The 27,708-nt window shown below is 41.4% G+C and overlaps 1 protein-coding gene across 1 annotated transcript in view; it reads left to right on the top strand.

The window, feature by feature from the left end:
* The window catches only part of EPDR1 (ependymin related 1), a 29,437-nt gene extending 11,436 nt beyond the window's left edge, over window positions 1-18,001 (top strand). Inside the window, exons 2-3 of the mRNA XM_032104891.1 lie at window positions 13,702-13,910; window positions 15,915-18,001. Of these exons, the coding sequence (XP_031960782.1) occupies window positions 13,702-13,910; window positions 15,915-16,105 (400 nt within the window). The 3' untranslated portion in view covers window positions 16,106-18,001. The remainder of the gene's footprint in view (window positions 1-13,701; window positions 13,911-15,914) is intronic.
* Window positions 18,002-27,708: the final 9,707 nt, after the last annotated feature.

Raw genomic sequence — 27,708 nt, 5'->3', positions numbered from 1 at the left:
GGAAAAATTAACTTACAAGCCTGATTCATCCCCCCAAATATGTGAATGCAGTTTCAGGCTGTAAAACTCTATAGATTATTTTTGTAGATAATTTTTGTATTTTTTAAAATTTGTATTTTTTAAAATATTTTCATAAAATATTATGAAAAGTAAAAGAACTTCTCATCATTACAGTATGTGTATGATGTTTGCCAGGATCTTAGTACAGTGTATGAGCAAGCATCAAATACAAGGAAAGAAGTCAGCTCAAATCATTAGCCCAAACTGTTTATACTGAAGTAACACATGTAGAAATTAAGTTTTGTGAGACCTGATCATAGCAGCCTCCAGGCACAGTGTCCTTGAGATACACCTGCGGTGTAGAGCACTGGGGCAGGCAGTAACAACATGAGGCTTAGTGCAGAAAGTTTTTTCCATCCTCTCTCTCCCTCATTGCTTCAGTAGCACCTTCCTCCCTCAGAAACCACTTTCCCGTTCCCTGGTTGAGTCCAGCTACATGGTTAATGCAAGGCAGAGAATGTGGGAGACCAAGTACCCCAAGCGATACAGCAGACCAGAGAACAAATGGAGAAATGAAAATGCTCCAAAGATTTCTCATAAAATCCATTTTTCTGAGTTTCCATACTCTCAGAGTTGTAGGATTTTTGTCCAGTTAGCTGTAGCAAGAGACTACATAAAAAACCTTCCCAATCAGGAGTTTTTATGACAAAAAGATGTTTCATATAATTTAAGTGTTTTCTGTTAAGGATATAAAGATGTTAATTACTTTGCCGAAAAACAAGGCCCAGAACACTATAAGGGAGAAGAAAAAGAAATATCACAAAAAAATATGCAAAAGTCAGATAAAACTTGTGGAAATACATTTTTGTGTAGCTGAGATTGCATAAAATGTTATGTTTGTCTTTCAGCATCTTCTTATGTTGCCCATTTGAGATAAGTTGATAGCTGTGTTAGGTTTTAAACATTTTTCAGCTTATTTTTTCTTATAAATGGAACAGCTAATAAACACCTGATGTAGCATCTGTAAAAATCAGTGAAACTTTTTTGGCTTATTTCATGAGACTTTGGGTCAGGTTAATGTATAATTTTGGAGAATTTTTCTCTAATTACATAGCTGATGGATGGAAATTGCAAACAGCAGCAGCTACATGAGGATCTTCTCTTATGATGTGGAGAGAACAGTTGTCTCTCGACAATTGGAAACCTGAGACATGAGAGAGAAAATCTGACAGGCAGAAAGTGATTTCTGCTCATATTTTTCTCTGGGGAAAGAATTCAGGAGTTTCTTATGCAGTCTTTGAATACAAAAAAGAGTGTGTAGTAAAATTGGGCACCTCAGTTTTTCAATGATTACTCTGACACACTGAATTTTAGAAAATACTGAATGCTGTCCCTCTGAAAATTTGCCTTTTTTAAGTACCTTCATGTTGAATGAACAAAATAGGAAGCTGTTAAAAATCACTGGTCAGTTTTGAAAATTTTGCCCATTAAATAAATACTTTAATTACTGTTACTTTCTGTTATGATTATAGGAATGATAAAGGAAAAGACCTTTAGCATGCACAAAAGTTCTACATTCATATAACTAAGCAAAGCTCAAAGAAAACTGTGGCTCCCTGTCAGTGTGTGTAGGACACTGGGCTCTGTGTCAGGAAAACACCCCAAAATTAGGTAAGCATACCAGTTTGCTAAAGACTTCAGTTTGTATTTGTGTCAGATGGTAAATGGTAAAGCTATTTCTGTCATGTTTTAAGCAGCATGGGTAGTCTAAACATGTTCAATAGGTCTAGTGACCTTTTCCTGAGTAATGGAAAACTTTCAGCTGTGCCAGTGTAGTATATTTATACCAATATTATTTACAGATCTTGCCCTCTTTGCTACTGCTTCTTAGAACTGTCCTTGAATGAAAAATAAACATGTCAGGGGTTTAATATAATTGATACAGCTATAAACATTCTTAAAAATGGAAATGTGTGCTTAATCATGCTTCCTTTAGCTGATTGCAGTGTCTTCAGCAACTGTTGTTTCTGTGATGGCCTAACAGATAACCTGTGAAATAGTTCTGTGTCAAACATACTGTGTGCCCTAAAGCAAGTACTCAATAACTCGAAGACAAAGGTTTTGAAATGAGTTTTCATCTATTAATTATTTATGTATTTTCAGCCCAGCTGATTTTTAAGGACATGCCATTTTCTTGTGCTGCATCATGGATATTTCTTGCAGAGGATTCCTACAAGCAGTAGGCATGTGGTGACTGCTGAAAGCCACTCCCCACCCCCCAAAGGTGGAAAAGTTCTTGTCATAATAAAAAGCACAGTAACTCAAAGAGGACCAAAGAAAAACAGTTTTCTGAAGAGGAAGTTTAACAGATAGTTCAACCTCTTAATTATTCCCTATGAATGCTGAACATGTTTCATTTGACTCCTATCTCAGGATCTAAAATCCTGATTTTAGACAGTATTTGTCTTCATTCAGGCACTGAAAATAGTATGATAGGTGTAATTAGGTTAATTGTGCAAGCAAACAGAGCTGAAGGTCATCAGTGTGTGGGAGATGGTACCTAATCTCTCAAATTCCCATGTGAAATTAGATGGAGCCCTCTGCTGAGACTCCTCAGAGACTGCCACTGTTGCATTTGGGAGGTCTCCGGAAGTCATCCCCAAAGGTTGTTCAACATCTTTGAGAAGGCAGCAGTGTCAAGAATCTAGGTCTTATAATATCAGGACTTACTGACTGAGCTAGTCTGTTACAAAAAAAGGACCAGCAGCCATCGGTGTTCTCCAATCACTTATGTGTAAGGCTGGGAAGGTCTCTAAGTTGCCATATACCATACCTGTCCCTCCATCCTGGAGAAGAAAAGCTTTACATGGATTGTCTCTGATCCCTGATTTTCTTCCCAGTTCTTGTAAAAGCTAGACTGTAAGAAGACACAGACATTTTCAGAGTATCTCCTAAGTAAGCCTTCCTTGCTTGAGGTGCCATGGAGAAAAATTTCTATTAATTTTTAGCTTTTGATATGCTGGCCGTCTTATCATCATACCTCAGTCTTGCTGTTGTAGACTAAACATGGTCAGTTTCTTCGTAGGTCCTGTTTCTTAAACATCCCACAGTCCTTGCTGTTCTCTGAACTATATCCTATCTGTTTATCTGTTCCCTTAAGTGAGGCATCTAAAACCGGAAGCAGCATCAGCATTCTGATCTCAGCAGGACTAAGCAGAGCAGAATAAATGACCTCCCTAATGGACCCAGAACTGTAAACTTCCCTTTCTAAATCATTACTGTGTACTGCACCACTTGGATTTGTGTTCAAAATGCCACTTCCTTTACAGCCATGGTGCAATTAACATCTTCCCTAATTATATGTTTTCTTTCAAATAGACATTCCATTCTTTCCCGTAATTCTTCTATTTTTCACACTTTCAGTCAGTTCCACCTGGAATTTTAATGCACTGACACATTGTATTTGAATCCAGTCATTAATTTTTGCACTCACCTAACAATATTACTTTTGATTGATAGTTGCTGAAGGAAGAAGAAAAAGACCTGCACAAAGACTTCTGGTTGAAATGAAATTATTTTTACATTGGTGGTGGGGAGGAAGAATGTAGTTCATTGCAGTGATTTCAGGTTCCATTTATTTCCAGTGATGTGAATCTCCATCTTTTACAAAGTTCATTTAACAATAAGCTGTACTCAGATCTTTGGATGGAGGTGTTAGAAAGTTGAAGATGCTTCCAAACTGTTGCGTCTGATTATCTGGCCTGACTTCCAAACTCCCTTAAAAACAGACACAGTCTTTTTATTTTTTATATTGGACAGATATCAGATAGACCTGAATCATCCCTCTTAAGGAAATCATTGCACATGGAAGGTGGAAATCATTACATCTTGGGACAGCAATCTGGTACGAGCGCATATCCTCACAAATTTTTCCAGGGAATATTCCATCATGAAAGAAAAGTTTGCTCTATCAGAATAGGGACCTCTTCCCATCTGCTCCAAAGGACAATCTGTTCCTCAGACTGCTTCATGATTACTTCTTCTGTAGGAGCACATATTGAAAAGCAACTAACTGGCCAAGTATATGCATGATGGGATTTACAATCTCGATGAAGATTATTCTAGGGCTCCTGAATTGCGTGTAATCCCTGTTCATGGTGTATGAAGATCCTCCTCTGTTTATAAACAGAAGTTGTGTAAGAAGCTGCAGTACCCAGTTCTAGTTGAAAAAAAATGTTTTTATATTTTATTATTCTTTTATTCTAAAGTTGTGTCTGAAAAAGGGAGAATATTTAAATTTAGTTACTTGTAATTAAGGAACCTCATTCTGCTGTCCCTTTCATAGGGGGCAGAGATAACATCCAGTCCTGTCTCAGACCCTGATTAAGAGAAAGATGTGAAAACTCCAGATAAATCTGACAATTATAATCATCACATTATTTAGGTTGCAAATTACTTTTAGGATCATTGAAGCCAAGAGTTAAATTAACACTACAAAAACCACCACTAAACCATGTCCCTAAGCACCACATCTTCCGGTCTTTTAAATACCTCCTGGGATGGTGACTGAGCCACCCTGCTGAGCCTGCTACAATGCTTGGAGGAATCTTTTCAAATATCCAATCTAAACCTCCCCTGGCACGACTTCAGGCCATTTTCTCTTGTCTTATCACTTGTTCCTTGGGAGAAGAGACTGGCACCCACCTGGCTACAGTCTCCTTTCAGGAAATTGTAGAGAGCAATGAGGTCTCCCCTGAGCCTCCTTTTCTCCAGGTTAAACCCCCCCAGCTGCCTCAGCTGCTCCTCATCAGACTTGTGCTCCAGACCTTTCCCCAGCTCTGTTGCCCTTCTCTGGACACACTCCAGCACCTCAATGTCCTTCTTGTAGTGAGGGGCCCAGAACTGAACACCGTTTTAAGTGCAGCCTCACCAGGGCTGGGTATAAGGGGACAGTCACTACCTTGGTCACACTTGTTGATACAAGCTAGGATGCCATTGGCCTTCTTGGCCCCTTGGACACACTCTGGCTCAAGTTCAGCTGGTTGATGACCAGCAACCCCTGGTCCTTTTCTACTGGGCAGCTTTCCAGCCACTCTTCCCCCAGCCCGAAGCACTACCTGTGGTTGTTGTGACCCAAGTGCAGGACCCAGCTCTTGCCCTTGTTGACCTCATACCATTAGCCTCAGCCCATTGATCCAGCCTGTCCAGATCCCTCTGTAGAGCAACCGTACCCTCCAGCAGATCAACACTCCTGCCCAACTTGGTGTCATTTGCAGACTTAATGAGGGACTGAGTGATGACTTGATCCCGTCATCAAGTCCATAAAGATACTAAACAGGACTAGCCCCAGTACTGAGCCCATGGGAACACCGCTCCTGACCAGCCACCAGCTGGATTTAACTCCATTCACCACTGCTCTCTGGTCCTAGCTTTTCAGACAGTGTTTAACCCAGTGAACAGTGCACCCGTATAAACCATGGGCAGCCAGTTCCTTCAGGAGAGTACTGTGGGTCACTGTGTCAAAGACTTTACTAAAGCCCAGGTAAACATCAGCATCCTTCCCCTCATCCACTGAGTCACAGGAGATTGGGTTGGCCAAGCAGGAGCTGCCTTTCATAACCGATCCTGCACATACCTCATAATGCCACTCAGGATGATCTGCTCCATGACCTTTCACAGCACTGACCTCAGGCTGACAGGCCTGTAGTTTCCTGTGTCCTCCTCCTTGCTGTTCTTGTAGATCACATTGCTAACTTCCAGTGAACAGTGACCTCCTGAGTGAGCCAGGACTGTCAGCAAATGGTGGAAAGTGTCTCAGTGAGCAGTTCCGTGTGCTCCCTCAGTACTCTTGGGTGGATCCCATCCAGCCCCGTGGACTTCTGTGTCTCACACACAAATACGATATGTGTAGCAAGTCACTAACCATTTCCCCTTGGATTTTGGGGGCTTCATTCTGCTTCCTGTCTTTGTCTTCTAGTTCAGGGTACTCAGAGAACAACTAGTCTTAACCATTAAAGACTGAGGCAAAGAAGGCATTAAGTACTGGATAAGTAACTGGATAAGTTCCTCATCCTGAACAGGCCAAAGTCTGCCCTCCAGAAGTCAAAGAAAGATGTTCTGCTGAACTCCCCCTCCTTACTTTCCTGATAATTTAAAACTCTGTTATTTTGTGATCACTGTGCCCAAGATGGCCTCCAGCCATTGCATCACCCACAAATTCATCGCTGTTCACAAACAGCATGTCCAGCAGGATACCTTCCCTAGCTGGCTCCCTCACCAGCTGTGCCAGGAAGTTACCTTCCACTCAGTCCAGGAACCTCCTAGACTGTTTCCTCTCTGCTGTGTTATATTTCTGGCTGACATCTGGTAAGTTGAAGTGTCCCATGAGAACAAGAGCCAGTGATTGTGAGACTTCTCCCAGCTGCTTATAGAGTATCTCATCTGCCCCTTCATCCTGGTTGAGTGGTCTGTAACATGACATCTGCCTTGCTGGCCTTCCCCCTGATTCTTACCCATGAACACTCAACCCTGTTGTCACTAAGCTCCACACAAACAAAACACTCCCTAACATACAGGGCTACTCCACCACCTCTCCTTCCTTTCCTGTCCCATCTGAGGCATTTAAAGCCATCCTTTACATCCCTCCAGTTGTGCAAGTCATCCTGCCATCTTTCAAACTATATCACAGTTTTCCTGCTGCAGAGTGGCTTCCAGCTCCTCCTGTTTGTTGCCTATGCCGTGTGCATCAGTGTAGCTGTGCTTCAGTTGGGCTGTTGATCCTGTCACCTATTTTGTGAGGGGAAAAAGTCCTGTGTTGACTGTTCTCAAGCACTTCTGTGGTTTCTAACATATCAATAACCCTTGTGTCTTTGCTGTCGTGTAGATCTCCATACCCTTCCTCCACTGAGAGGGCAGACCAAAGGACCTTGATAGCACACCATCTCTCAAACATGGGTGTGCCACCCCCAGGCTTATCTCTAGCAAGCCTGGTTTTCTCTCTTTCTCACTTCAAATCTAGTTTAAAGGTCTTTGCAGTCTGTGATACTCCTCAGCCTACTCTCCTGCTCCCACAACTCTGTCACTAAGCAGAGGTGTTCCTGGACCTGGGCTCAGCTCCCACAGGGATTCTCACTGCCGCTGTCCAAGCAGGGACCCCCCTGCAGGTGATGCCTGGGTCCATCAGAGCTCTGTCTGGGCAGCTGCATCAGTTGTAGCAGCTGCAGAGCTTAGGGAGGCTGTGCCTGTCTTCTGGGTGGATCCTGTTGCTCCCTGGTCAAGCTGGCAGAGGTTCAGCACCCTTGCTGAGCACCCTTCCACGGGAGGAGCTGCCCCACACCCTGTTTGCCTGCCCTGGCCTCTGCTGCTCCCTGTGGGCTCCATTTATACATGATAGGGGGCTTGGCCACCATTGCTCCTGGCCCTGCCCAGGTCCCACCAGCCCTTGTGGCACGAGCTGCAGGCTCCTGGCTGGTCTCTAGAGGTAAAATTAAAAACAGGACACAGGTATGTCTTTCATGTTTGGTTATGTATTTTTTTCCTTTTTGAGATACTCTCAGTCATTGTAACCATGTTTTTTCTGGCTCTCTCTACATTTTAAATTTCTGTTTCCTATTTCTTACATCTTTACAAGCTCAGAGTGCCTTAAAATAATTGCCCTCTCAAAAGAGCGTTCCCATGTCTCAGTTTTGAGCACCAGTTCTTTTAATTGAGTTATTTACTGCCCTTCTGCATATGGCACAGAGGGTGAGAAATGTAATAAATAAATAAATTATAACGTACCTCTGTCATTTCCCTCTTTATTATTTCATCTTTCCTAAGATCTTTTGTGTATATTGAGAGGTGAGTCCTGGCCTTCCCCACTCTTTTGGGTCTCCTCTAAGCCCTGCAGTGATTTTCCAGTAACCTTTATTATTATTAACTTACTCATGGAAGCTTCATTGTACTAGACTTTTTTACAAACCCAGAACAGGAAAATAATCTCTGACCTCAAGTATATTTTGATATGTGGTTCTGCTAGTATATACCATATTCCCTAGGAGGTGATTCCATTGATTCATTGGAAAGCTTTATGGTATGCTGGCCACATCTTCCATTCCTTTCCTTTTGAGCTGTGTTGTTGTCTACAGGACTCCAATTATGAATATATGGTTACTTATGAAAACACACAGATGCTTACTATTAAGGGCAGTGCATCTTTTAGCCCCTTGCAAAACACAACTCCCTTAAATACAGTGCTTTACTCTTTTTCTTAATTTCCGCTTCAATTGCAGTACATTGTTCTCAGGGGTGTGACTTGGTGGATTATTAAGAAGTGTCAAATAGCCAAAAAGGGACAGCAGGGGAAACAGCCTTCATGCTGAAGAGCTGAATTTCCCTTAGTGTTTGCCAAAATAACTAATCTAATTTATGGGAAAACAACTAAAATAATAAGAAATTGCCTAATTTTTTATTGAGTTTCATAATTAAAGTCACAAAAATATGCTGTCTTTTAGCTGGTGTAGCTTTGACTTTGCAGCTTTTGATTCCTGTATTTAAGGTTTTCTTTCTACACAAACTTCATAATTAACAGGACTTAAATTGGCTAATTCTCTCTGCTTCAGAAACTGGTAGTGTGGTCAAAGTTCCTCATATACCTTGCTAATTAGATACCTGATATAGGGAGTCTGATCTCCTTGAAATTAAAAAAAAAAAAAAAAAGCCTTTACAATCTGTGAGTGATTTAAATCAGACTAAAAAAATACTGCTTTTACACAATATCACATTACATTTACTGTCACATGTATCTGCACAGTCCTGTATTTGTACAATATACCATAGTCCTGCACCACTGCCAAACATGTGAGATCAAATATGGTAAATTACTGTTGTTGTTGAGGTCTGATATACCAGAAGAAAAACACAAGTCTGAAATTACCGAAAACTTCATGGGAAAGAGGAAAGGAGTTCCCAGAAATACACGAAAAAACGAATGCTTCTCCCTTTTGAAATGAGCTTGCCAGATCCTTCCAAAAGCAGATGAATGTTCTTGACCTGATGAGTGTTTATCAACAGTCTGCATGTCTGTTTGGCAGCTTTGCTCCCTTGAAATATTCTTAATCTGAGGACCTGACAAGATGGGGTTATATAGTCACACTTCTAGTAAAGGTTCCCATTCTCCCAGTCCATCTTCAGTAAAAAATGTGTAAAAAAGAGTGGTATCATTGTGGGGTATTATATCTAGAGGATACAAAATAACTCAAGAATTAAGTATATGGATGTATCTATCCATGCACACTAGAACAGAGAATTTGTTTGGGATATTTGTAGTGAAATTTCTTCTAATTAGAGGTGGGTTTAGCTTCTTCCAAAATGTTAAAAAATGTCTTTTTACAAACAGAACTGGCAGAGTACCACAAAGGCAGACAGATGCTTCAAGCCTTCATTTAATCACAAAAGAGAAAGCAAAGTTAGCTTGGAAATAATTGCAGTGACCTCAGCTTGAAGTATTAAATAGCAAATACTGTTTCCTGCTGAGTAATACAGTATCTCAGATACAAATAATACACACAATTTTGCTTCCATTTTTCAGTAGCTTTATACTGCTAGGTAATATATATCCATCCTGGCTAACATGAGTGAGAGTTTTAAGGTTACAATAGCTACAGCTGGGAAAACTGAATCAACAGGTTAACATCCTAGGTGCATGAAACCTCAATACACCTTTGCAGTAAAGGAGGGTCTGCTTTACCATTGTTTCAATGTTTTTTGGGGGCAGGATTTGTGTTTGTTAATACAATGCCTCACACAGCTGGTTCGTGATCACTGATTTGTGTCTCTCCAGTGCTACAGCAATCAATGAAAAATACCAAACAGCATTTTAAGGCTCTGGTACTGTTAAGTTGCTTGTCCAAAGCTACAGAGCAAAATGATGCAGAGCCAGATTCAGCACACAAGGAATTTCTATTACCCAGTCTCAATCTCAGACCATTATTGTGCTTCTCTCTAGCAAATGACCTTGTCTGATGTTCTTCAATACATCACAGGTGTCTTGCCATGCCACTGACAGCACCTCTGCTCCTCTGAGTCACTACAAAGGCAGTCAGACAGCAAGCAGCTCCTTTCTTGTCGGCTTGTCTTTCACAAGGAAGCCCTTGGAAGTGCAGAAGTAAACCCTGGGAGTCAGGCAGATGTGTTAGGTGATGGACAGGCTAGCATGCTTCAGGACTGGGAAGGACCCAGCACAGGATGCAGACTGAGCACCTGAAAAGGAGCTGGTAGCATGATCTTAACATTAATGATGGTTTTTTCTGACAAATGTTGAAAAACAGTTCACTGTTCTGAATTGTGTTATTAACATGCAAAACAATAACCCATTCAGAAGACAAGTTTATTGGTTCAGGCCTTTATGGGGGTCCAGGAGTGGGTCTTTATGTTATCTGGGCTATGTCCTGAGAAGGACCTCTAACTATGTCCCCAGATTTCGTGAGGAATCTCAGAGGCGGGACAGTATTTGGATGCACACCCACTCCTTGCAGTATGTCCTTAACACAAGTGCTTCTCCTTGTGATTGTGTGGTCATGGTATACTGGCTTTTCATTAAACTCAGTTGGCCTCTTATTCAGAAAAATACTTTCCTTAGCTTGGGAGAAGAAAGTACTGAACCCAGCCTGTATCCCACCTATCTGACATGATTGCTTCCAGCAAAATCAATGGAATTATTTGTGCAGGATATGGTCCAGAGTTAAGAGATTCTGTAAAGCATAGGAGCAAAAACATGTGTCTTTGTATGCTGGAATTTATCCATTTTCAGGCACAGACAAAGGGAGCGTTAAGGATCATGAGAGAGTCCCATAGTGTACAAGAGGGTGAGGCATAGGACAGGGTAGGGTGGAATAGGATAGGAAAGGAAGGGAAATAATCTCAGGCAAATAGGATAGTTGTCCAAGTAACTTACTCATATCTGTTTCAAGCTGCCTAATTGAGGCCTAGTTGGGGCACTTTGTTTTAGGTTTGGGCTTTCTTGGAGTTACAGTTTAAGTAATTAAATTATTATAAAAATAATATTAGAAGTGGATGCAGGCTGCAAATATGTTATATTTTTCTGAAAAAACAAACTAATTAAAAATCATTTCCTCTCCTGTTTCTTTGCCAAGACCTATTTTCAGGACTCTCTGCTTCCCCTCAAAAAGCCAATGAAATCTCAGGCACCTAAAACAAATAGAGGCAGTATACTTAGGACTTGGCTGGTTAAAATCAAAAAGGGGAAAATATTTCTTATTCTAAAATATTTTGTTTTGAAATTATCATTTTTATATTTGTGCACATTTTGCTATTAATTTTGGCTGGTAAATTCTTCTCTTTATAAAACAACAACTTAACCATTCACCTTTCATATGCTGTTAAACTCAGATCCTGTGCAACAGAGCAATTCTCTATAAAACTTGGATGTGAGGCACATCTGGGTTAAACAAGGACAGTGTAAATCTTGCCCCTGCTTACCCAGGGGCGAGATCGTAATGCACATGTGAGCAGAACCACACTCTCTGCAGATCTCCTCTCATGTGCCTGCCACCACAGAGGCAGAGTTCATCCCAGCAGCACATCAAGGTGTGGGACTGGTGGCTCTTACACATATGTTCAGTGCTTCTCCCAGAACCAAAATTTACGTGGTGGAGCCTCTTATTCTGCAGAATGGGTGCTAGAGAGATGATTGGTGCTGAGTTTGATTTGTTTGGATTTTCCTCATTTTTATTTACTTTGTTGTTTCATAATGCCCATCTTGCTGTCTGCAAGATTGTTAAAAATGCAAGTAAAATTTCTGTGTGAATTAAGTTTTAAGTGAGGATTTTAAATAAAAAAGAAATGTAATAGTTGAATTTTTATTCCCAGTAGTTTGTAATACACTGGGACTTTTTGTTCTCTTACAAAATCATTATAATTATCACTCAGATGTCTCAAACATGGTGATAGATTCCTCTGTAAGGCATTTCTTATCCCACTTTTATGGGCAGCCAGCTGAAGAGTAGTTGGGTCACTAGACTGTCATTGAAAGCACATAAATGTATTTTAGCGTTCTTGTATGTTCTCTGGACCAAATATGATATAAAAGGTATGTATGTCCATATGTGGTCTCAGGTTGGGTTTATGTAAGAAAATATAAAGACACTGAATTCTTCAGTAGTGCGCCATGACTTCAGAAACCTTGCCTTTAAGAAAATGGCAGGCAAGTTTAGGTTGGTGAAAGTCATGGCAAAAGCAGAAATATTTTGATATGGGCAGAAGAATGATTTACCCTGGGGAAGGTTGTACATGGCCTTGCAGTTTATCAGCCTGTTTATGTGAGTCTTGTCAATGTGGGGGAAGTTCCCAGTGACTGACTTCCATGTGGAAAGTGGGACCAGCTATGTCCCATGTTTTGCAAGGTTGTGTGTGAGAGAGGGTTCCCAGTTTACATCATGTGAGCTTCCTTGTCTCATTTTATGTTCTCTTTCACTCCGTTCAGTTTGGCTAATGACATTTAGCCTGCCTGTGTTTCAACACGTGCTGGATAAATGATCCTCTCAAGAAGTGATGGGAATGTTGCTTAGATGCTCTTAACCGTGCTGAGACACTTCTCATTATGCAACCTTTAAAAGCTACTGTATCAGTGGTGGGTGAAGGTATTGCTGTCTGGTGCAATTGTGTAGTGCAAGAATTAAAACTGTAAATTGTTTTGGTTTCAACCCCGTTTTATGTAAACTTTGCATCCTCCCCAAAAGAACGTGAGGACTGCAAAGGTATGGAAGCGATGTCACAGTGTTGGTGGCAGACCAGACCACTGTAAACAGTAACCAGATGAAAGTGTCCGTATAAATGTTTATTGTCTCTCCTCAGAGCATGGCTTGGTCACTTCATACTCAGTAGAGGATTGGTTTTAAAGCCTTGTTAACTACCCATTTTGTTGACCTCACCTTCTAGCCTCTCAAGTTCATTGAGCTCCACACCTCTCCTTATCTCTGCCTTACTGTTTTGCTCCTCTGCTTTCTCCTTTCATTACTTCTTGGGTCTGGTGGCTTCCAGAGAGAAACTGTGCCTTTAGGAGGGTGACCCTCTCAGTTCTGCACTTGGGACCACGTGCTTCCCCCTTTGCCACCATGTCCCACTTAAGCTATGTGTGTTGCCATGGAAAAACATCTGTGAGGATGGCAGATACCACATCTAACCAGTACAGAGAAAGGCTCTACCACATTCATGGAGAAGTGAATCTATCCAGGCTGTGCAAGCAGATTTTTTCAAAGGCTTATAACTTAGCCAAATCTGGGCAACTTTTATTAAAAACTTTTCCCCTGCCAAAATTTTAAATCCTTTCTCCAAAACATGGAGGCACTAGAGCTTTTTAATGAAACAGTTATTAAAAAAAACCCAAAACAAAACTAGGAATAATAACATGTTTTTCTCTCAGTTGTTCTCAGAAAAGTTGTTCTGTTGTTCTCAGAAATGGCTGAACCAGTTCAGCCTGATTTATTTATTTTGGAAAGAATCAGCTGAGGCAAACTTTCAGCATGGGAAATTTCAGCCCAACTGGTTAGCATTTCTCAAAGTTTGGCAAAGTTTAATGCAAGTGGAAATGTACTTATACTGAGAAGTCAAAGGCAAGCTTACATATCAGCAATGTTCCTTGCTTAGGATAGAAAAAGACTATATATATATATATATATAAATTGCTTTTTCTTAATGTTTCAGGTTCTTTGAATATATATTGCTCTACAAAGATGCAGTGATGTTTCAGATTGAACAAGTTACAAAGCTTTGCTCGAAGATTGCTCTGACAGAGCCATGGGATCCATATGATATTCCTGCCAATTCAACTTATGAAGATCAGTACTACATTGGGGGACCTGGAGATGAAGTTATGGTACAGGAATGGTCTGACAGAAAACCAGCCAGGAAATGTACGTGCATGCTCTTGTTTTATTTTAATAACAATCAATGTCTCTGCTGCACAGGGAAAAATAAAATTATTTGTGGTTTACTCCAGGTTTCCATATTTCTATAAAATTCTATGGAAGAAGTAATGAAAGTGCCCCATGCACAGATTATCATTTTAACAACAATGCATTTTATTAGGAAAATGTTTCAGATCTCAGCAGGATTAAAAATGTTCAAGGGACTTGATCGTATTGTATTTCATATCATACAGAGTTTGGTGTGGAACAGCATCATTTCATGTCTGAATCTGGCAGCCTGTATCCAAAATTTATTTAGAGAATAATTGGTACTATAATTAGGGGCACACTCAAACTAGAGTTTGTGTAACAGAAACAAAGCAGGTGTCAGTGTTTATCTACACATGGTTCTGCAGGCACTGAAATCCTTAATATGTGCCTAAATTTCGTTATCCTCTATACTGGTAAGAAATGTCTGCTCTCAAGGCTTAGTTCTGCACTCGGCAGCTGAACACTTGCACCATAAAAGAAAGGAGGGTGAATTTTCTGAGGTACAGTATGGTAGGTTTTGAATGCATAGCAATTTATTAGCACTTTGGCTTCCATTTCATCTATGGTTTATTGATGACCCAGACAACCATAAAAAAAAGTTTTAAAACCTCTGTGAAATTTATGGGACTATTCAGCTAATGCAGTGCTTATGGTTATAGACATCTAATATATAGGCTAGGTATGAACTTGAGGATTTAGCCAGAGGAAAATACTTCTTTCTTGAATAAAAGCAAAACAAATGAAGTAGAGAATAAAGGATAAGACCACTAGACATCTGTAACTGGGTCGATATATCCTCTAGTATTCTGAAAGAGGCAAATTATCACTCACTCCAAGAACTACTTCTTTTTTCAGAGCTGGTATTTTTGGAATTTTTGTGGAACTTTATATCCCGATATGTTCAATAAATTGTGATTTATGTCCTGTATTATTTTGTATCTCCAGTGCTTTTCTGTATGATCATTTATAAACATAATGTCTGAGAGTTGTCTGTCTACCTATGTACCTTTCAGCTAATACTGGTTTGGATTCTAGAAGTTATATTTCTTTTACAATTATCAAAGTTTCAGGGGAGATACAGGCTACTTTGGTAGCATCATATTTTGCCATAATATTTTATTCAAAATTCTGAGAGATTTGTCGAGTAAAAGGTGCCTCCATTTCTGTATACTCAAGGCCATATTAATTAGGTCAGAATGTTTTTCTATACTAGCATGCCCTGAAGAGATATGTTCAAATATTACTCAGCTTACCACCCTTTCTTTGGATACAGTATATATGTGTTTCGTTTCACCTTTTTTTATTTCTGGTAATGTTGTTGTGGTACAGCATATGACACAAAATTGGAAGTACAGAAAATAAATGTGTGTGATTGCTGCTGGGTGGGAGAAAATAAGTGTCCTTGGGACTAGAAAAATTTGTTACAGGAACTGATTTGTGATCACAGTAGGTAATTTTAACATCATGAGTTTCTGCTATCGAGGTCTGAAATGCATAAAACAACCGGTTTTTTGATTGAAGGGGTAAAGAATGATCACAGAGGTTAATAAAAGAGAGAGAATAGCAAAGGGTATTCAAAGGAAACCACTTCAGTGGTGTTACTGACACTGCCTAAATAGCATAGTGGAGAAGGCAGAGGTGATGGCAGCAGAGAACAAGGGGGGAAGAGAGCAAGGGAACACCTCTGAGATTAACACGTTGTGGAATTAAACTGAAGTTAAAAAAGGGACAGGCTTGCTACATCACATACCTGAAGGAGACAATCATTGAGTGTAGTCTTGAGATAATGAACCGCTAGAAGTGTTTGAAAAGAATAGGAATTTTTAAAAAATAGCAGGATAATGAGGATCTGAATAGCCAGTGTTAAACAGAAGCAATGAGTTAAAAGAGACTGACATCATCATGACACTTTCGTCTGCTCTTGTCACCTAAAGTAGTCACATTTCTGCTTGGTTGCAGTGGAATCCTGGGTCGGCGTTTACACCGTCAAAGACTGTTACCCAGTACAGGAAACCTACACCAAGAACTACAGCGTGACAACCTCCACTCGCTTCTTTGACATCCATCTGGGCATCGCAGACCCCTCCGTGTTCACCCCACCCAGCTCCTGCCAGACAGCCCAGCTGACAAGGATGAAAGATGAATGCTGATTACGGACACTGGCTGCCCTGGGCAAACACATATTAGCCAAGAGGATGGTTATTGGTAGTCAATTATTGACATCTAAGCTGATTTTTCAAGCTAATTGTTGCTCTTTTTGGAATTTTTAAGTTTTCACTTGAGAGAGATCATAAGCATATAACTGAGTAAAATATATAACATAAAAGATCTCTTTAAATCACCTTAATCTGTTCAGTGATGCACTTGCAGCATGATATAGTTACCCTTAAGATAATATTTCTAGATACTATTTATTTAAGGTTGATTTTCCTTTTGCAAAGATTTCATTATTTATTTTTTCAGGAAGACAAAGCATAAGCAGATGGCAGCAATGGTACTGTCTAGAAGAAAAAGCTGAATTTTGTTGTTACTTCTGGAGACTTGAAGCGAAAGATGACCTGCGTAAAACCTCATCCCTAAGTGAAAAATGCCATTTTAAACAATATGCATCAAAATTGTGGAAATTTGTTCTTGGTTTTATTTTGCTTTGTGTTCTGTTTTGGTTGGGTTTTTTTTTTTTCTTTCTTCTCTTCAGGAAGCTGGTAGTCCAATTATTGAGCTAATTTTTGTTCTTTCTGAAAAAAAACTGTAGTAGCTTTATTCTTGTAATGCTAGCAGAAAATACTTTTCTGTTTCTTGGGAGAATGGTGTGAAAGGAAGGGAAGGAGGGAGAGGTACACCTTCAAAAACAGTAAGCCGAAGCTTTTGTGCATTTACTACCCTTTTGGAGAAGGCTTCCAGTAGGGTATGATGAGACATTTTTCAGTCACATTTTACTTCAGCACTCACTTTTCAAGGCAATACTAGTTTTAACCTATGCAAAGGGATTAAAAGGTGCTGCACTCTAAACGGCTTTAATGTTTTCTAACTATTTTCAAGAGTCTTTACTCAGGGTGTGGAAACACCTTCATAATTCCAGGGAGATTTGAAAAAAAGAAAAGCCGTTCTTAGTGCACAGTCAGTAAAGGCTGAATCAGTGTTCACACGGTGCCTGGTGGTCAGGATGGAGAGAAAGACAGAGCCTGTGACCTGTGTAGGGAGGCAGGAGGGAGGAATGGGAAGCACAGGTTTTAGATGTCCTCTGTGCAGTGTGGCAGTGAGGCACTGCAATCTAAGCAGACATGACAATCTTGCTTTCTTTTGCACCCACTCCATTGATGCCTTCTTTATTTGCTGTTTCAGCAGCATCTTAAATCTTATTATCTCCACATAACCAAAAAAGCGCAGGAAGTGCACATATTTTGGGTTAGAAATTTCAAACCAAACCTTCATGCACCTTTGAGACTCTCAGAAGTGTGATGGGTTTTGCACTTTTACCAAATGAGATTAACTGGTTTATTCTGTAAGATACGCATTTTATTTATTATTTGAAAATAAATTTAAAGACAGATTCTTGAACTCCTACACAGGTTGGGTAGTTGTTTGCTCCAGAATTCATCTGGCTGTAAACAGTGCAACACTGGGAAGTTTGGTGTCTCCAGAGGAGAGATGCTGGGCAGGCTTTTAGCGCTTTATATACTCATAGCTTTTTGTACGTAAGCAAGTGGGACAGTGGTTGTTTTTCTTTCACAGTTGTGGTCAGAATGGCATTTTACTTTGCCCCATGCCTAATGAAAGCACATATACGTACTGGTTAAAATTTAGCTAGTTCATTAAAAATTTCTCTTGGAGAGGGCCATTTCACTGAAACACGCTAGTGGAAAGAAGGATTTGGTTTCCTTGAATTTAGAGTGCATTTATTCGGTACTTGCCTTCTGTATTTTTTGTGTGACACTCTAAATGCTAACTGCATATTGTTCTCATTAGGACAATGATTAACATGCATTTCTTAATATGTGTCTTGTCAGAATCTGGAAAATATAATAAATCTGGCTAGCAAGCATGAAGCTGTGGTACTGAATTGTTTGGGATGGCTTTGTTGCGGTGCGGTCAAGCATATAGCTGGGTAATCAGGGTGGCTGTATTATGTTTTGCTGACAGTGATATAGTTTCTAGCAATAACATTAGTCGTTCCTTTAAATATGAATTTGCAAATTTGCAAAAGCCTGGTACATAGAAGTGCTTTAAAAATTTTGCCCTGACATGCAGGACAATTTTATACAGCTAAATATGTTCCTCTAAAACAGTGCTGTTGTCTTCATATTTATGCTCTACAAATCCAATGCAGAGAGTTGTCAAAGAGATAACAAGCAGCAAAATTTAGGATTATGTATTTTAAATTAGCCACAAACCAAGTATGAAGCACAACATGCGTATGCCTGGTTTGTTATCTTTGTTATGATGTGCTTTGGTTTGTTGTCATGTACCACAAGAGACATTTTGTCTTCATGCAATTACGCCAGTGACTCAATGAGAAGCAGCATAAAAGGGATATAAGGTAGCTATATAGTATGCTGCCACACCTGAATAAAAATGGGAGGGTTCATATGTCTGATAGGCTGGGAAACTTGTTTATCACACTTACTTGGTGAAAAATTAATAATGAATTGGTGTGTACATGAGTTATATTGTATTCTGTGGAGTAACAGCAACAGAACCTGGTAGCTGGATAGTCTGTGAGGCAGAGCTGATTTTGTGAGATTTCCAGTGTTTCCTGGTTTCAGCTGGGCCAGAAGTAGTGCAAACATATATGTGCCTGCCATATTTTTGTGTTTGTGCTTGGAGTCTTTGCTGAAAGCAGGATGTGTAGAAACAGAACATTGTTTTATTTAAAGTTAACCAAACATTCCTGAACCTCAAAGAAAGGCTTAGTTTGAGCTTGGGGAGGAGATCTGGGCATTTGGTTCAGTTCCTGTTTTAACAGTTTGCTTAACTCTACTATTAGGGACAGATTTTGCTGCCTCAAGCCATGCTGCACACCATAGAAGTGCTGCCACTTACCAGGGAATGCCAACTTTCATGAAGAACATAGGAAGAAACACAGTAATCCATTGTCAATTTTAGTCAAGAAACCTCTAAACAATATGATATTCTTATTTTGGGACAGTAACAAAATCAATGTATTTCTCACCCTGAAGTTCATTTCATTTTAGTGCTAACACTTAGTCCTTGCAGACTTGCATCTCTTTTCCCACCACCCTATACTTCCTAATGTCAATGGAGTCCACTTCCAAACTGTGTTTGCAACCCTCACTTGCATTTATTTCAGTATTTCAGAGTTGAGCGTTTAAATACCTGATGGATCTGAGCTGGACTTGACCCCTTTATTTTGCCAGCAGTTCTATTTCAAGTCCAAGCCATATGCAGATACGAGTAACGTATGCTGAACTACATGTGGGGGTCCAACAGAGAGACCAGTGTTGGCTCATGTGCAATTGCTGCTGTCCCAAAATACCAGTTGATGAGAGGTCTTGGCATGGCTGTTGTATTACGTCCTGTATCTTCTGCACCCTTGGCCACAAACTGCTGCAGGAGGCAAACAGCAAGATGTTCTCACATGACAGAAAGGCACATCATGCGATCATTGGCAGCTTACTCCCTAACTGTAAGGAATAAAGATTTCAAAATGGCACCCACACAAATAGACAGAGGTCCCTGACTATATAAAGATCTGGAGGTCTCAATCAGGTACCTTTCCAGGAAGCTGCATGTTCAGGATGGATTCGGACACATACAGATTTAGTCTTCACATTTGCACTTAGGCATAGAAACAAATGGAGCAAGCTTGAAAAGCTTTTTAAACACTCCTGAGCATTTACTCCTTTGTAAGGGGTGAGGAAAAAAACTTTTGATCCAATCAGTAGTCACAGAAAACTGTCAGAAATGTAGGACAAGATGCTGCTCTGAAGATGTTTGTTAGGGTAAATTTCCAAACACTACTTGAGTGCCTACTGGTTTAACATGCTCCAGCGTAGAGATCCATGTGGTTTGGTATGGCTATTTCAGCAGAGAGCCCAAAACTGCATACTGAATGAAGTGATGCACTTAGCTGCAGAATGATACTTTGTTTGAAACAAATAGCCCAGAACTGCACATTTTGCAGGTGTGAGTGCATGACTGATGACCTGCATGTTTATCTACAGGAATGTGTGTGCCTTTAAAAGGGTGCTGCCTGCTCCCTTTGAAGACTGAAGAATTAATCTTCACACTGCTACATCCATAGGAATCTACTTCAGAGTCCTTTCTTTCCTACCCTGCAAGGTGGGAACAACAATTCTGCTTTCCGCCTGCTCTTGCCTTCCTGATTGTGGTAACTCTGGGCCAACATCACGGCCTCAGCCAGTGGGGCCCTCAGAGGCCTGGAGGCATTGGTGCAGTAGCACTAATGTCATGGAGGGTTCCCAGCCCCTGCCTTGCAATGTGTAATAAAATTACGCGTGTGTGTTACACGTCTGGGCTCACCCTTTGTGCCCCTGCGCGCTCGCTCCATGCACGAGGGTGTTGCTCATGCCCTCAGCACCCAGCCGTCACCATTAATTGGGCTCAGCTCAGGCTTCCATGACGCCAGGCCAAGGGGCTCGTGAGCGAAAGGGAAGGAGAGGAAATGAAAGGAAAACCTGCTGGGCTCACCCTGCTCCCCGCCAAGGTTTTTCCCACGCTTGCTCAGGACTGATAAACAGCTTTTACGTTCCTGAAACAGCAGCAGCTGAGTTGCCAGCTCTACGTCACAGCCCATGTCATGCTGAAGGAGAGGGTTGTATTTCACCCTCTGCACTAAAATTATCCTTCAGGCCAGGCCAGTGACTCAGTTTTGTTTTCCATGGAGAATGCATGCCCGCTCCCATCACCTCTGCCACTGCGGTCCCAGCCTGTCTGGTGGAGGTTTGTCCTCATGCCACCTGCCCCAGTCCAGCAGTCTGTGACAGCCTGGATGGCCAGATAGTGGCCTTCAGCCTGTCCCCACTGTCCCATCTTCATTCTCCAGGTCTGTGAGGGATCTTGCTGCACCTACACACAGGGCAGGCAGGTCTTCTTTGCTTTCCTATAGGGCTTTTAAAGTTGTGGGGAAAACCCTTCCTATCTTTCCATTGCCATGCCGCTTTGAAATGAATTTTTTTACCTGGTTTCTTCACCTGTTTCCTTTCTTTGTAGGAGAGCTGCTTATGTTAATTTGATGGGGCAATTTTTCATATGCATGTCAGGTTTGGGGGTTTTTTACCACAGTCTTGGTGCCATGTAGCAGCCCTTGTTTATTGCTGCAATGCCTCATGATCGGTGACTTGTATAAAGAAGGACATTCTTGATGTTGGCAGCAGTTTGCACTGGCAAGAGCACAGGAAGCGGAAATGCTGAAAGTGATGACTAATGACAGCAGACATACCCTTACTAGTGGCCCAAGTGACTACCAACTATGATGACAGTGTTAAAACTCTGGGATCCGCAGTCTGTAGACACTTAACCCCAAGAAACACATCACATATCTGCAAAGGAGATGGGGAACTATGCTGGGCAGCCCACATTGCTTTTACTTTATTAAAGTAAGATCCTGTAATAGATCCTGTAATAAATCCTGTATGCATGACCATAACTCATTCTTGAGCAGTTGCTTCATAGAGAGACAGAAAACCAGATGTTTTCTTCCAGCATTCTTCTACAGAAATTATATAAAAGTTATTGTCAGAAAATGTTGACTTTTGAATTAAAGAAATGGTATGTAGAAAGTTTCAAAGATTTGTCGTGAAACAAATGCTGTATCTATAAAGCAATCTGAAGCTTTAATATAAAAATGTTCAGCCTTAGAACTTCTACTTTAAAGTAAATAAATAATGCAGCTTGTCAGAAGGACTAAACTCTGAATAACCCCTCTCAACTGGCTTTCAGCTTTCAAAGAAGCTGCTTCTCTTGTAAGCTTGAAGAGGAGCTCTTGCCTAAAGCTGGCTGCTTTTGCAACCATACCAATTCAGCTAATTAAAGATACTGTCTCTTCCTGCAGACCCTGTCCTGTGAAAGTGGTGGGTTTCTTTACTTGTGTGTTAGCTCAGTACTCTGCAGATTTCCAAAGAAATACGATGTTTTATGCCAGCACAGGATCTGTTCTGAATCTTTTGTTTTGTCAAATGCGCTTGCTTGAACACAGAGCAGGCTGTGAGTAACAGGCAGTGTCCCTTACCATGGGAGAAAGCTTACCTGAACTGAAGATACTTTTCCCTGTTTCCAGCCTGTCAGGACATCCTAGATTGGAAATCTCATTCAGAAATCTGTAAAGTTCATGTTTCATGTAGGTGAGAATGGGAGAAAAACAGCAATAATAGAACACGGTGAAAAAAAAATTAGATAAGGCAAAATTAAAGTATGCCAACAGAATGGTAGCCCAAAAAACCAGTCAACCAAACCCCAAAGAAAAAGGAGGGGGGAGAAAGAAAGGAACAAGGTGGAGAACCATGTTTGCCTACCCCTTCTCAGCCTGTTTTATCGGTTTATAGAAAGGACATTAATTATGGGGGACCAAATCCAAATTCAAAGGTTCCTAAACGTCAGCATTTCTTTTTGGGCGATACAAATCCTTGAAAGACCTGACCAGTCTGACGGAGCACTCATGGATTTTGCTCACACAGATGCTGGTCACTCAGTGCCTGATGGCCCTGCAGGGACCAGTGCATGGCTTTTGGGTGCCCTGCAGAAGGAAGGAGGCCTTGGATGGATTTGACCTTTCACGCTCGCTTCAGGGAAGTACCAAACATTTGCACCTCCCACTGAAGTGAATAGATTAGGCGTGAAATAATCTCTAGCTGGTGGAAATAAACAGTCGGCACTTATGACCCTGTTCTTTCATTTCCAAGAAAAGTTTTCTTAACAGAGCTGCTGAATTTGGACATTGAAAGCGCCCAACTCTCTTCCATTTAATTTCCACCTTGTGCTAGCTCACACTGCCAAAATGATATTGCCCTTAGGATTATTTGTTCCAACAGTCTCACTCTTACAGATGTGGATGAAAAGAACTGATGGTCCCCATGGGAAGCATTAAGAGTAATAATCAGAGGGTGAAGTCCAGAATGAAGCAAGGCAGGACATGTTCCTGTACACCTGCTGCCTCTCCCAAGCCACCCAACTGGACTTGTGAAATGGGCAATCACAAAAGTTAAACCACAGGAAGCAAAGCATTATTGTGTTTCGAAGACTGGGGCTAATGTTGCCTATCTTAGAGCAGCTCTAGCATGATGTCAGATGTGTTGCTCACTAACAAAATCTCTCCCTCCAGAGGATCTTTTTAAACAGCGAAGGAAATGTGGGATATTGCCTCGACAGTGAAACACGTCCCTGCCAGCCAAAAGCACCAGGCAAGGATGGCCAAGCACAATACATCATTAAAGCTTCCTCCTTTATTTCTACAGCAGTTGCCTGAAACATGGCTGGCAAAGGCTGTAGAGGAGGGAGACATACGTGGTGTGTGTTTGGTCAGGTGTCTTGAGCACTACAGTGAACTTTGGGCTGCCTGAACCCGAGGGCGTGAGCAGAATTGCTGCACTCCAGTGCTGTGAACTGCACTTGCTTTGTACTGAAAACCCTCACACTAAAGTGCCCTGCTATGTAACAGCAGGCCATAGGAAAATGTTTGGGATGAGACATAAACCTCAGATCAGGCCATCAATAGCCATAGTTAAAAACTAAAGAAAAAAATCAAGTCTCACTTGCACTTCCAAAAAAACTTCCACCTACAGTGGCTAAAAGATGTGACTATTTATTTTATTTTGATGTGGCACTCAGTGCCAATTATATAGGAAGTTGTTACTTCCAGTCTGGATTATTGCTAGATACAGCACAGTATGGGAATCCAAATAGTACAGCCAGAGCTAATTGCTTCAGGATGTGCTAGTTCAGCATGCATTTGAGTGTGGCCACTTTCACAAGGCCCTGAGACAGCTCCAGGTTGAGGCAGAATAGGATTTGGACATCTCCTGGGAGGTGTGACCAACCTGTGGGACAATGAGACAGGTCTTACTCACATGCCTAGAGAATAGCCTGTACCAGTGCTGAGATCAGGAAGGAATTTTCCTGTAGGACAGATTGCCACAGTTTTCTGGGGCTTTTTTGCTTTCCTTTGCAGCATCAAGCATAACCACTGGTCAGGGCTTCTAGGGTCCCTTTTGACCAGGTTGCCAAAGGTGACCCTCGCGCCTCACACCTGGAGAAAGGCAACTTTCCCAGGGTGGCCCCCAGGGTCTGCTTCTTATCCTGTGTGTGTCATTGAGCACAGTGCATTGCCAGGGCTCCTCTGGGCCTTTTCAACTCTGTTCTGCCTGCTGCACCTGTGCCTCCAAGGCAATACACATGCCCTGGCTGTCTCTGGCCCTCTGGCCCATTGCAAACTTAGAGCAGGAGTGAGCTCTGCTCTTCCCTTGGCTCCATTTTTCCAGGGGCTCTTGCTTGTGCAGAACAGCCGGTGCTTGGAAGGGCTCCAGGCTTGCACCCTCATGAGGAGATGTCACTTTTCAGCACTCCATGTGGGCAATACAAGCACCAGGCAGGCACAGGAGTGCTTTTCATGCATCACTACTCAAGAACTATGTCAGAGCAAGTTTTGGAAGGCAAAAAGTGTGCTTTGTGTTATCAAGGTGTGTCATAATTTGGAAAATACCAAGCGTTACTCCTTTTGTGTGTGACTGTTGCCAATCCTTATTCTCACTCTTCAGGAAACAGGGACTACTCCATCTCTGTTCATAAACCCAAATTGTTTCAACTTTTACATCCAAAGTAATACATGACATTGGTTATTGTTCTTCCTCCTCAAAGGCTAAAAATCAAAATAATTTTTAAAAGGAGAAAGAAATAAATATAATGTAGGTGGGGGAATATTTGGGGGTTGGATTTTTTGAATGCCAAAACACAAATTCATACATAAAAATGCATTACTGAACAGAGAAAATCACATTCTTAAAACTTTTGAGGTTTTTTTTTCCTGGAAAGAGCCTTTCTTTGTGCATCAGTGGGTTATATACTTTCCTGTTTCTGGTAAAGGTTAATATTTTATAGGCAATTTCCAGGGTTTTTTCAGTATTAATTACATATTTTCAAGACTGTTTTATCATCTGTGGGTTGACCCAGTGTCTGCCTCTGATTTGAAGGAGACTGGGTTCACCTGGCACCCCTTCTTTTGACTCCAGGCAGTCCCACTGCTTGGGTTATTCTCCATGGCAGGCTCCAGGAAGGATGTGTGGTCAAAACAAGTATGTCCTATGAAGGAATGATGTTTACAGACCATCATGTTCACTCTCTCCAGAGAGAGCCTGGGTGAAGGACACTCACCAGGAAGATAAACAGCCCATAATTCATAATATTCCAAGAAACTCTATGGGCAAACTTGCCTGGAGAGGTGGAGTTCATAGCAACTGTGTTGGGTACAAACCGTGCCATTAACTCCTTGCCACAAGAGACACATGAGTGAGACAGAAATCTGTTTTCCCCATGCAGTCCCACTAGCAAATGGCTCTCCACAAGATGTAGGAGACTTGCAAAATTCGGACTCTGAATTTGCCAGACTTCAAATGATGTACTTTCAAGCTAAACTGAGGATTGCATTGACTGCTCCTGGCTACACCTGCACATTGTGATAATGCTTGTGAACATCTGTTCTGAAACAGAGTGAGAAAAATAAATTAAAATCCTGTTTCCACTGATATCTTTTCTGTTGGAAGCAGCTTTGAGCCATTCCCATGCATGCTGGCACTGGGTACCCTCTGCACTTCCCCTCCTCATGAAGCTGCAGAGAGAAGTGAGGTTGCCTCAGCCTCCTTCCCTCCAAACTGGATCAAGCCCCTGTCCTCAGCTGCTCCTCAGAGGATGTGGCTTCCAGCTCTTTCACCATTTTGTTGTCATCCTCTGGATACATTCAAGGACCTTCACATCCTTTTTAAATTTTGGGACACACAATATTCAAGATGAGCCTGCACCAGCACTAAATACAGCAGGACAATCACCTCTTTTGACCAGCTGGTTGTGGTGTAGTTGATGTGTGCCGAAACTGCCAACCCATATTGAGCCTTCTGTCAGCCTGCACCCCCAGACCCCTTTCTGCAGGGATTGTCTCCAGCCATGCCTCTCCCAGTTCATACTTGTGGAAAGTATTTCTCATCCCAGCATTTGTTCTTGTTCAATTTCATGCCACTGATGATTGCCCAGTGCTCCAACCTATCCAGATCCCTCTGCAAGGCCTCTTGTCCCTTGAGTCAACAGCACATCCCAGTTTAGCATCCTCAGAAAACTTCCAACTCCTGTCTCCAGATAATTGATAATATATTGAACAGAACTGTCCCTAGAACTGAGCCCTGAGGAACAATGTTGGTGACTGGCCCCCAGCCAGATTCCCTACAACATTTTGAGCCCTGCTCTTCACTCAATTCTTCACCCACTGAACTGTGTACCTGCTCACTTCACAGTTGGACAGCTTGTCTAGAAGAATGTTGTGAGGGACAGAAAAAAAAGCCTTAATAAACTGAAATCCAGAAAAGCTTCCTCCACTGCCTTCCCTTTATCCAATAGGTGGGTGATCTTATGCTAGAAGAATATTAAATAAGTTATACAGGACTATGTTGTCTGTGCCTTCTCCTCTAAAGGCCTTTCAGTAGCATCCAGTATGATGTTCTCTGTAAGCTTCCCAGGCACTGAGGCTGGGCTAACAGGTCTGTAGTTTCCCAGAGTATCCCTCATGCCCTTGTAAACTGGAATAACACTGTCTGCCTTCCAGTCAGCAGGAAGCTCTACTGCATAAAACCACCTGGTTCCATCACCATACTTGCTGAAGTAGCATGATTGGCCAACTGCACTACAAAAAGGGTGCTTGAGAATGCCTACAAGTTCTTGTTCCTTGGTTGTAATGACAATATACTTGTAATACAGCCTTCTGTGAAGAGCATCTGGACTACTGCATCATCGAATCGTTTAGAAAGCTGAAAGCCTAAACTTTCTATGAGTTTATGCCAGTATGGAGTCAAGGACATTGGGAGATATACTCAGAGAGTCCACTTCTTATTTTGCTGACAGACAATGAAAGATTACTCTCACCCTTTGCACAGCATCAGATAACAGAAATAAAGTATTCAGCTTCAGATCAGACTTTCAGCCACATTTTTCTGGCAAGCATGACAGGAAAGCAGACATCCCAGTAAACAATTCAAGATTGATATTGCAATGCTCAGTAGCAGAGGCATCAACGGCTCTGTAATCTGTAGCTGGGCATGAAGGAGCATCATGACAGAGTCTATCAAATACATTTGGTTCCAGGTCCAGTATGACAGTGACCTGGGCTCCTTATTTGTTCATTGTTCATTGCATTTTTTTAATACCTCTTGTGAAATTTCTTAGTGGAAGACTGGAAAACTCTAAGAAGGAAAACTAGTGTCTGTAATTTATGCAGTTCTTGGAAGAGCACAGGCCAGTTCACTCTATAGCTCCTAGTATTTTATTTCAAGTTATCTGCAGTAGCTGCAGGGCTCAGCTGCCACTCATTGAAGTTTAAGCTTATACTTTTCTGTCCAAAGTCCTTCCTCTTCGATCTGCCCTATGGCTGGCCTCTGCTCCAAGCTCTCTCATACCACTTTGTTTTTCCAGTTACTCCATCCTGCTGCTTCCATTTCTTGAGCATTGTAAAACTCCCAGGTATATTATATATATATAAATATTTCTTCTTTGGTACTAAAATGCTTGATCCCTTTTCTGA

Source organism: Corvus moneduloides, chromosome 1, assembly GCF_009650955.1.
Source record: "Corvus moneduloides isolate bCorMon1 chromosome 1, bCorMon1.pri, whole genome shotgun sequence".
Taxonomy (NCBI): domain Eukaryota; kingdom Metazoa; phylum Chordata; class Aves; order Passeriformes; family Corvidae; genus Corvus; species Corvus moneduloides.
The sequence above is the reverse complement of the archived record's forward strand: the minus strand, read 5'-3'. Positions and strand labels throughout refer to the sequence as shown.